This window comes from Jaculus jaculus, chromosome 21 (genome assembly GCF_020740685.1).
Source record: "Jaculus jaculus isolate mJacJac1 chromosome 21, mJacJac1.mat.Y.cur, whole genome shotgun sequence".
Lineage (NCBI taxonomy): Eukaryota > Metazoa > Chordata > Mammalia > Rodentia > Dipodidae > Jaculus > Jaculus jaculus.
Window position 1 is genome coordinate 10,794,933 of NC_059122.1, and position 11,604 is coordinate 10,806,536.

An 11,604-nucleotide genomic window follows, 5' to 3' on the forward strand; every position below is an offset into this window, starting at 1 on the left:
TTAAGAATTTTTTTCAACTGTTTCTAGAGTCTAAACTTTTTTTTTTCTCTTTTGTTTTTCTCTTTATTTTCTTATTTTTTCTCAATTTTTATTAACATTTTCCATGATTATAAAAAATATCCCATGGAAATATCCTCCCTCCCCCCCTCACTTTCCCCTTTGAACTTCCATTCTCCATCATTCCCCTCCCCATCGCAGACAGCTGAAAGTTTTATACAGGGTCTCAGACTTCACCCCAATTCTGTTCACTTTAGACCCAGGCTCCTTCCTAGACTGGGCGGGACCCGATGTGGCCATAGGCAGAGAGGTAATTCACATTGTCCAATGGGCGCCGTCCGTCCGCGCCGGAGGGGGCGGGGCTTGCCGCGCTCGTCCAATGAGCGCGCAGAGCGCGGACTTCCGCACCGTGCGGCGGCGCCGGCTCCGGCGCTGCTGCAGCGGGTCGGCGTCCCGCGTTGTCGCTGCGCTTCGGGGCCTCGGGCTCCGGGACGCCGCCGGGCCGAGCCGATTCTCCCGGGACGCGGCACCGAGGCGGCGGGCATGGTGAGGACGCGGGCGGGCGGGCGGGCGGCGAGGACCTGGGGCCCGGGGAGGGCGGCGGGCGCCCCGCGTTTGCACCCCGGAGGCGCCCGGGCTGCGGGGGACGCTCGCGCGGTGGCCGGGCCGCCCGGTGGTGGTGGGCGGATGGGCGCGGTGCACCGGGCGCGGGGGCGGCGGGGCGGGAGGTTGCGCAGAGGACGAGGCCGGCACTGCCCGGGCTCAGCAGGAACCGGGGAGGAGTTCACTGCGGCCGGGGCAGAGGCAGAGCTGGTCGACCTGGGACGCAGCCGGGCTGGGGAGCTGGAGCTGCGGCCCCGAAGGAGTGGCTCCCGGGATTCTGAACGGAAAGTGACCACCGGGGAAAGCCAAGCCGGGTGCAGGGCCCGCAGAGAGCAGCGAAGGGGGGAGTTGCGCGCCCAGTAACGGCACTGGTGAGCTCCTGGTGGAGGAAGCATCGAGACTGTGGTGAAGGAACCGGTGGCTTTGGTTCCAGAATATCGGCAAGCAGGGAGGGTTTTCAGAGAGGGGATCTGACTTTTTTTTTATTGGTTGGCTCACTTACAAGGGAATACCTGTAACAAAAGTACATGAACAGTATGGAGAATGTTTGACAAAATGCAGTTCCTGTGGTCAGCTTAGTCCTTTATTTGGGACGGGCTCCCAGCATGGAGCCTCCAAGGTCAGCAGAGTGGTGATCAAGGTTAAGGAAGATGGATTATCCACATTCTTCAAGAAACCACCTAGTCATGTTCCCCTTCTTGCCTAACAGTGCCCCCAGGCCATGGTTCCTTGCCCCCATATCCTAAGTCACATGGTCACTGTGTATCACACCCTTGCTATGTTTATTTTATTATTAATATTATTATTATTTGGGTTTTTCATGTAGGGTTTCACTCTAGCCCTGGCTGACCAGGAATTCACTGTGTAGTCTCAGTGTGGCCTCGAACTCATGGCAATCCACCTTCCTCTGCCTCCCAAGTGCTAGGACTAATGGCATGTGCCACCATGCCCCGCTCCCTCGCTTTTTTTGTGGGGGGAGGTTCAAGGTAGGGTCTCACTCTAGCTCAGGCTGACCTGGCATTCACTGTGTAGTCTCAGGGTGGCCTCGAACTCACACGGATCCTCCTACCTCTGCCTCCTGAGTGCTGGCATTAAAGGCCTGCGCCACCATGCCCGGCTCCCTAGCTATTTTTAAGTGGTTAATGAAATGATGTTCCCTACAGGAACTTTTCTATTCACCTTATCAAAGGAGTTCTTTTGTAGTCACTGTCTTCCCCCAACTGAACAAGGCCAATAGAGCCCACTCGTGAAAACTCCAGTGGGCTGGGTACTCCCTCCTGAGTCCTCCCCGGCAGCTCACGCCGTTCCTGAATATGAGCTTTCCTCTTTGCCTCCGAGTGCGGCCAGTGGTCTCCACCACTCCTAAACCTTACTTACAATGGGGCGGCCGGACTGGGTACTTTTCCGTTCAGTTACAGGGAAGGGAGATGGGAGAGGAGAGAATGGAGGAGAGAGGAGGGTCAGTTCCAGCCCTGAAGCCGGGCGGTCTCGAACCTCTGACCCTCAGCTGCACACAAGCCTGACAGCCGCCCAGGTCAACGTGCTCCCCTTGACTCAAACCTGGAGGGAGTGGAAACCAGGCTCCTGAAAAAGCTCACTCTGAGCCGGACACGGATAGCTCTTGCCTGCTTTTCCTGTCTGCCCTCTATTTTTGCAGGCCGTGTCTCCGTCTGCGGTCAAGGTGCACTTGGAAGTCACTGTGTAGCCCGGGCCGTCCTCTGCCCTCTGCTGTCCAAGTAGAGATTTACACATGAGCACCGATGCCCAGCTCCCTGGCTTTCTTATTGCACATGTCTGTCTGTCTGCCCTCTGTGGCCTATCTCTGTCTCGATAGTATTCAGTGTGGAGGCCTGGCTTGGGAAGGTGCTTTTGCTGGTTGAGACCCCCACACAGGTGCATGGCTAACATTGGACACCGATAAAATGTCCAAGCGCCTTATGTGCTAAAATGAACGCACATAGATGAATGAACCTCTCCAGTCTTCCACCCTCATTTTCTTGGGTTCATGTAAAGTATCTCCTTATAGGAGCTCGTATCGTTTGAAGACGTGGCTGTGGAATTCTCCTGCAAGGAGTGGCTGTACTTAACTGTGGCTCAGCGAGCCCTGTACAGGGATGTGATGCTGGAGAACTATAGCAGCCTCGTGTGCTTGGGTGAGTTTAACTTCCTGGAGACATGAGTAGTTATTATTTTCCTCTTGTTTGATAAGTACTAATTTCATTGATAAGCTTTGATTTTTTTTAAATCTTATTCATTTATTTGAGAGAGTGAGAGAGGAAAAGAGGAGATAGAGAGAGAGAGAGTAAGAGAATGGGCGCACCAGGGCCTCCAGCCACTGCAAGCGAACTCCAGACACATGCGCCATAAAATCAAACCACAGTCAGTTTTTATCTAGTATTTGTGTATTTCCAACTGTACTTAAAATTGAGGTGGGAATCTGGTTGGGAATGTCGATGGTGCATTCCCGTTATGAAATGGTTGTGTAGTGTTTTATTTCATTCATCTGATTGTAGTGAAAGGTTCTCCTGCAGGTCGGGAGCCCTGCTTTGCTTTAAGATGTTAACAGTCATTTCAGAACCAGGATAAATGAGCTACGTTACATAAGGACCTTCAGTTCTTTTTGCAGCAACCTTTTTAAGGGTGTTTGTGTGTATGTGTTTCTTTTGATACGTTCTGACTGCATCCTCAGTCATCCCGGAGCTCACTCTGTTGTTCAGGAAGGCCCCAAGCTCATAATGGTTCTCCTGTCTCAGACTCCCCAGTGTTGGGGGTAATAGTGTGCGTCACTACAGCTGGCCCATTTCTCCACTTTTAGAGTCTTTCTGTATGTGGCCAGTTGGCTTACCAATGAGAGCACGTTTCTAATTCCACTTGTGATTTGGATTTACTTTGTTTATTGCCCTTCTCCCATCTTAGGCTATGATTTTATACTTTTTTCTTAGTGTTTTTGATGGAACTTCAAGATTCATGCATACTGGGCCATTGCAGTAGTTTTATATCATTTTTCATTGAGAAATTTTCTACCAAATTGTGTTTGTGTGTGTGTGTGTGTATAAGGGTATTCATATGATGTAGGAGGTGGACCTCACTCTTTTTTTCTTCATATATATTTGTTTTTATTTATTTATTTATTTGAAATAAAAGAGAAAATGGGTTCACCAGGGCCTCCAGCAGCTGGCATTACACCTCAAGGGCTCAGGATCATGATAGGTGTTCAGTACCAGGTATGTATTATTCCCGTCCATGGAGCAGGCCACTGGACCAATTAGAGAGCTGTTGGTTTTCCTCATAACAGAAATGTCTGTTGCTCCCATTGGCCCATTTGGCCTGTCTGGCCAAACTTAAGGCTTGCTGTGTCCATTGTTTATCTCCACTGATGACTTCTGTCTCCCATGGGGCTGCGTGCAGCATAGCTTTGTCCGGCTTTCCGTCAGCTGTTCTCCGGGGTGGACATCTTCAGCTCAGCTCCAGTAAGGTTTCTCAGCCCAAACATGTGGAGGCTTCAGCCATAAGGTTTGCCACCTAATCCTGGTGGAAAACCAAGAGCTTTGGCAATGCTTTTTTTTTTTTTTTTAAAGCACTGTTTTATATATCATGCAACTTCCTATCCCTTGATGGTAGGATTCCAGTCAGCGAACACCACGAGTGTAAATCCTCTCTAAGAAAAGTTCGCGCTTTATCTAGTGGAGCCAGTTTCTGGAAATGGAGCGGTGATCTTTCATGAGTGTACCTGACTTAGCAAACTGATACCATCTGTAGCTTATTTCCCATTTACAGGACATTGTATGACCAAACCAGAGTTGATCTTCAAGTTGGAGCACGGATTATCACCATGGAGTGTAACAGAAGGGTCAGTTCAGAGGCTTCCAGGTAAGTGAATACATGCTGGGGACAGGAGGACAGTTCAAGGAGAACATGTCAGGAATATAATGTGACACTCTATTCTGATAAGCTTTGGAAGATTTCTAGATCAGTGCTTATGGTAGAATGCCTATCTTCATGAAAACCAAACAGAAGTTTTTCTTGAGGGTGAAAAAGGCAACCCTAGAAAAGGCATTTCATATTCACGCGACCACCAATAAGTTCAATGTATGTACACAATCCACAGTATGTAAACAGTTTGTGTAAAACAGAGGTCAGGTCTAGAAACACCAGTGAGTATGATCTACATGTGGTTGGTTTTTAGCAGGAAATAGCGGCTGTAGCAGTATTAGCAATTTTGAGGCAAGCCTCAGTTTACTGCCAGGCACATAATAAATTTTTTCATTTCATAGGAGGTTTAAAAGATGAACAGAAAATCCATGGGAAAAAGCAGTATGAATATAAACACTGCCAGAAATCCTTCTATCAAAAGTCACAACTTACTCAGGCCCAGAGTGATACGAGTGTGGGTATGTATCATATGAGCAAGAAGACATACCAACTTTACAACTGTAGGAAACTTTCCCCCTTCAAGTCACAACTCACTCTAAATCATCCAGGTAATATCACTTTTCCCAGCAAGTCAAAACTCACTCAGCATCAGCAAACTCATAGAATTAAAAGTCTGTACGAATGTAATGAAGGTAGGAAAGCTTTACCCAGCAAGTCAGAACTCACTGCGCGTGATAGAATTCATACAGGTGAGGAGGTTCATGAATGCAGAGAATGTGAGGAAGTGTTTTCCAGAAAGTCCCATCTGATTCAGCATCAGAGAACCCACAGAGGTGAGGAGCCATGTGAACGTCGAGAACATGGTAAAACTTTTTCTAGGAAGTCTCATCTCGTCACGCATCAGAGAACGCAGAGCAAGAAGTCATACGAATGCAGTCAGTGTGGTAAAGTTTGTTTAACAAAGTACATACTCACTGTCCACCAGAGAGTCCATACAGGTGAGAGGCCTTATGAATGCTCTGAATGTGGGAAAGCTTTCTCCAGAAAGTCAAATCTAGATCGGCATCTGAAAGTAGGAACCCGTGGGAAGCTGTATGAATGTAATGCTTGTCAGAGGGTCTTTCACATCAGAAGTCACTTCAGTGCACATCTAAGGACACACACAGGCGAGGGACCTTACACATGTAAAGAATGTGCAAAAGCTTTTCCCAACTGGTCATCCCTCATTGTGCATCAGAGATACCACACTGGCGAGAAGCCGTATGAATGTAATCAGTGTAGGAAAGCTTATTACACAAAGTCACAGCTCACTGTGCATCTCAGAAGCCATACAGGTGAGAGGCCATATGGGTGTCATGAATGTGAGAAAGCTTTTGCCAGCAAGTCACAACTCCTCGGGCACCAGAAAACTCATCAACAGAAGGAGACCTGGAAGTGCAATGAGTGTGGGAAAGCTTTTACTCTCAAATCACAGCTCAAAGTGCACGAGATAACCCACACCGGAAGGAGGAAGCCACGCGAGTGTAATGAATGTGGGAAAGCCTTCATCAGCAGGTTAGCACTCAACGTGCATAAGAGACTTCATACAGGAGAGAGGCCATATACCTGTAATGAGTGTGGAAAAGCTTGCATCAGCACGGCGCGACTCAACGTGCATAAGAGGATACATTCAGGGGAGAGGCCGTATGAATGTGACGAATGTGGAAAGTGCTGTAGCACCAAGGGTCACCTCACTGAGCATCAGAAGATTCATACAGGTGACAAGTGTCATAAATGTAGTCAATGTGAGAAAGCTTTTTACTTCAAGTCCTCTCTCACTGAGCATCAGAAGATTCATACGGGCGAGAAGCCATGTGTGAGCAGTGAATGTGGGAAAGCCTTCCTCAGAAAGTCACATCTCACTCAGCATCAGTTCCTTCACACTGGTGAGAAGCCACACGAATGCCAATGATGTGGGAAAGCTTTCACTGCAAACTCGCAGCTCACTGCGCATTAGAAAACTCACACAGGCGAAAGGACGTAGGAATGCAACAGATGTGAAAAGGACTTTCACAAAGGATTCAGCATCAGGAAACTTACTCATGTAACAACAACAACAAATAAAAACAGGAATGTGTTGGATTGATAAAAACTTTTCCCAAGTCACAACTTGCTTTTCATCATTGAGTGTATACAGTTGAGAAACCATACACATATAAGGAATGTGGGAAGGTTTTCTGGAAAAAGCCACTGCTCATACATCAGAGCACTCATACATGTTAAAGTCATGAATACAGCTGGGGAAATGGCTTAATGGTTAAGGCGCTTGCCTGCAAATCCCATGGACCTGAGTTCAGTTCCCCAGGACCCAAGTAAGCCAGATGCACAAGAGGCACATGTATCTGGAGTCCATTTGCAGCTTTTGAGGCCCTGACATGCCCATTCTTTCTCTCTCTCTCTCCCTCCTCTATCAAATAAAAAGAAATTTTAAAACTGGTACTAATATAATAATGTTTGCTGGAGTTCACAGCTTACTCTGCACCAAAAATACTCATACATGTGACAGTGTGTAAGTATGGGATAAATGTGGTGAGCCTTTCCCCTTCATTGTTACCCACTATGCATGACATAAGTTATGCAGGTAAGACCATACAAATGTAATTCATGTGGAGAATCCCCTATAAAATCACATGTCACTGTACATGAGAGAATTCAAAGAGGTGAAGTGCCTTGTGAGTACGGTTAATGTTTTTCCATAACGTATGCCTCTGCATGAGGTAACTGAAGGGTGAGAAGCCATGTAACACTAACAGGTGTGGCAGAGTGTTAGTCCCCAAGTCACACTCACAGTGTGTCAGACAGATGTGACAGGTGAGAAGTCATCAGAATGTGGGAAAGCTATCAAAAGTCATACTCATAGAATTTAGAAGCGTGTGTGTGTGTGTGTATGTATGTATATGTATATGAAAAATGCAGGGTCCTTTTAATTAAAATCATATATCACTCTACACATTCACAAGAGCTTGGAAATGGAACCAGCCTAGATGTCCATCCACAGATGAGTGGGTAATAAAGATGTGGTACATCTACACAATGGAGTTCTATTCAGTGGTAGAGAAAAACAAAATTATGAAATTTGCAGGGATATGGATGGATCTGGAAAGGATTATACTATGTGGTAACCCAGGCCTTGAAAGCCAAATGTTGCATGTTCTCTCTCATATGTGGAGCCTAGCTACAAATGTATAGACGTGTGTGTAATCTGGAACCAAAAATCAGTAGCAGAGGCCCATAAGCTAGAAAAAGGCTATAAGGGAGAGATGTTCTTCAGGGGATGGTATTGTATATATGAGAAAAACAGATTACAGGGAGGGGAAAGGCCTAAGCGAGGCCAGGGGAAGTGATTGTATAAAAGAAGGGGAGGGAGGGACAATCAAAATTCAGGATATTCTGAATAAGACATAAGAAAATTTACTTTCTAGAATAATGGCGCACCCAGAAGCCATAGATTGTTACTAGAAAATTTTCAGTGCCAGGGATATCCTTCCAGTGAGTTCTTGGCCAGGGAGATCTGTATTGCCTTCAAACATTATAGGCTGTTGCCAAGGCCCTTGGTTTCCTGTGAGAAAGAGTTGGTAAATGGTATTGTGAAGACTTCACATGCCTGTGTGGCATCACTGAGAAATCAAGCTGGTACTGAGCAGAAAACCTTCTCCCTGTAGCCCAGCCAACTGAAATCTGGAAAAAGCTGCACTGTATGCAGTCTTATGGGGGACAGAAGTCATCAGCAGTGAAAACAGTGGACACTGGAAGCCTCAAGTTTGGCCAGAGAGGCCAAATGACTGAACAAGTGCAATAGTGGCATGTCTGCTCTGGGGGAAACCAACTGCTCTCTTAATTGGACTGAAGGCCCACTCTATGGGAGGGAATACATGCCTGGTACTGAAAATCTAATCAAAACCCTGTGGAGGTAGAGGTTGTCTGCATAAATGCATATATTACTCTCACCAGATTGCCCTGAAAGCACTACACTTAATGTTCATACACATATATTAATGCTACTGTCACTCCTGGTTGGGGAAGCTTCTGTTTTGTGATGGCGATGACCACTGGGATGACCGAAAAGGCAACATGGTGCTGAGAAGAAGGGACAAAGGAGTGCTCAGCACTGAAACATCTCACACCCTCCAAGGCTCAGCTCCATTGCAGAAGAAGTGGCAGGAAGAATGTAAGAACCAAAGGAAGGGTACCACTCCATACATACAATTGTCCAGACAGAACTTGGCCTTGATATCCAAGACCTTTCAGTGCCTAGCAATACCTACATAAGACCCTCATAATAGGAGAATACATTTGATATGATTATGATATAATGACATCAAATTAAGAGAGATTAATGGAGAGAGGGAGGGGATACGACTGAGAACAGAGTTGTGAAGGGGAAGGTGGGGGAGGGGAGGAAAATGCTGTGGTTGGTTTTCTGTAAGTATAGAAGTTGTCAATAAACAATACATATAAATAAGAAAAGTCATACTCCTAGAATTTAAGAACTTAAGAAGAATGTAGGATCCTTTTACTTGAAATCATGTCGCTGTACAGAAGAGAGTCATAAGGAAGACTTAAAAGTGAAGTCAGCTTTTCTTCTGCAACATTAACTCAGTATGTTTGCAATTACGGGAGACCCCCTGAGTAAACCGCTCCTAACTTTGCCACATAGAAAGTCTGCAGGCATGACCGACGGACACACAAATGTACACTTTTGTCTTGTAACTCAGATACTCGCAGTTATCATAAAGTTTTACACCCTCAACTCTAGAATCTTAAAAATGCACGTGAGCTGTGCCGGGCATGGTGGCGCACGCCTTCAATCCTAGCGCTGGGGAGGCAGAGGTAGGAGGATCGCTGTGAGTTCGAGGCCAGCCTGAGACCACATAGCAAATTACAGGTCAGCCTGGGCTAGAATGAGACCCTACGTCTCAATTTTTTTAATTTATTTTTTTTAATTTTTTTTTATTTGAGAGTGACAGACACAGAGAGAAAGACAGATAGAGGGAGAGAGAGAGAGAATGGGCGCGCCAGGGCTTCCAGCCTCTGCAAACGAACTCCAGACGCGTGCGCCCCCTTGTGCATCTGGCTAACGTGGGACCTGGGGAACCGAGCCTCGAACCGGGGTCCTTAGGCTTCACAGGCAAGCACTTAACCGCTAAGCCATCTCTCCAGCCCCCTACGTCTCAATTTTAATGAAATGAAAATAAAATGCCTCACATCAGAGAATACCAACAAGATCGCTATACAGATGCCCACGTCTCATAAAAGGTTGTTGTAAATATATTAACTGTTTTAATAATCCCTGTGCATGTAGGTCTGTGTTCCTTCTTATTGTTATGAAAGCATTTTTTTTTAAACTTTTTTTCACGGTAGGGCCTCACTCTAGCCCAGGATGACCTGGAACTCATTCTGTAGTCCCAGGCTGACTTCAGACTCTCTCTGCCTCCAGAGTGCTGGGATTGAAGGTGTATGCCACCACACTCCGCTCATTTGTATTTTGAGTCAGGATATCCCCGTAGCCCAGGCTGACAATCTCAGAGCAGTTCTAAGTCACTATCTTGAGCTTTGATTAAAGGCATCAGCTGCCATGTCTGGATTAGGACAGGCATTTTTCTTTTTCTTTTTCCAATTTTTTTTCAAGGTAAGGTCTCACTCTAGCTCAGGCTGACCTGGAATTCACTCTGTAATCTCAGGGTGGCCTTGAACTCATGGCGATCCTCCTACCTCTGCCTCCCGAGTGCTGGAATTAAAGGCGTGCCCCACCACACCCGGCAAGACAAGCATTTTTATTAATAGACAGTGTCAACCCATCTCTTTCTGGAGACCTCATCAGGGCTATAAGTGCCTCTTGCCTTATTATTTTAAATATATGTTTATTCCCATGTACATGTGTGTTCATGTCAAAATATGGAATACTTCACAATTATTAATGCCATTCTTTTCTCTCAATTTTTATTAACAGTTTCCATGATTATAAAAAGTATTCTATGGTCATACCCTCCCTTCCCCCCCGCCCACTTTCCCCTTTGAAATCCCATTCTCCATCATATCCCTTCCCCATCTCAAATCAGTCTCTCTTTTATTTTGATGTCATGGTCTTTTCCTCCTCTTATGATGGTCTTGTGCAGGTAGTGTCAGGCACCGTGAGGTCATGGATAATTAATGTCATTCTTGTGCAAGGGCCATTCTAATCTTTTGGCTATAATTTCTTTTTTGTGCTTTTTGTTTTTCTTTTATGATTTCAGTTTTGGCATATGTGCTGCTGAAGCGGGCACTCCTCCTACTTCATCTTTCAGAGTAAACCTGTGAATTAGCAATCAGGTCCTCACCTCACTCTTCGTGCGGAACAGTAAAGCGTAGGAAGAGCCCTCACAGCCCAGCAGGTAGCTTTGCTAATATTTGAGCACAGGGGTTCAGATGGAAGGTGGCCGATGGGCCCTCAGGTCATACTGGCCATTCCATGCCCAGTATAAGCATGCTTCTATAGATTGGCTTACCTCTAAAGGCATTTGGAAGTTGTGCTTACAATCTGAGTTGTTTTAGGAGATTGCAACAGGAAATTAGAAAAGGAGGAATTTGTCTTAATTTTCCCATTTATAAATAAGATATATACATTATACGAATATGTGTTACAGTCAGGTTCACATTGCTGGCACAGAACACCCAACCAAGAACAGCTAGTGGGAAAATAAATGTTTACTTTGGCTTACAGATTCAAGGGGATGCCCCATGATGGCAGGGGGAAACGATGGCATGAACAGAGGGTGGGCATCATCTCCTGGTCAACAATAGGTGGACAATAGCAACAAGAGAATATCAAACACCGGCAGGAGAAAGTGGCTGTAACACTCATAAACCTGCCCCCAACAATACACTGCCTCCCGGAGACTTTAATTACAAATTGACATCAGCTGGGGACCTAGCATTCAGAACACCAAAGTTTATGGGGGACACCTGAATCAAACTACCACAATATGTGTGTGTGTGTGTATGTATGTATGTATATATGTGTATATATATATATACATACACATACATACATATGTGTGTATGTATATATATATACACATACATATATATATATATATATACACCCACACACAT

General features: G+C 45.8%; 1 protein-coding gene across 1 annotated transcript in view; it reads left to right on the forward strand.

Moving 5' to 3' along the window:
• Positions 1 to 6,859, forward strand: part of LOC101602677 (zinc finger protein 84-like) — a 36,033-nt gene extending 29,174 nt beyond the window's left edge. The window contains exons 4-5 of the mRNA XM_045139132.1: positions 4,378 to 4,470; positions 4,875 to 6,859. Coding sequence (XP_044995067.1) covers positions 4,378 to 4,470; positions 4,875 to 6,424 — 1,643 coding nt within the window. The 3' untranslated portion in view covers positions 6,425 to 6,859. The remainder of the gene's footprint in view (positions 1 to 4,377; positions 4,471 to 4,874) is intronic.
• The last annotated feature ends 4,745 nt before the right edge of the window (positions 6,860 to 11,604 follow it).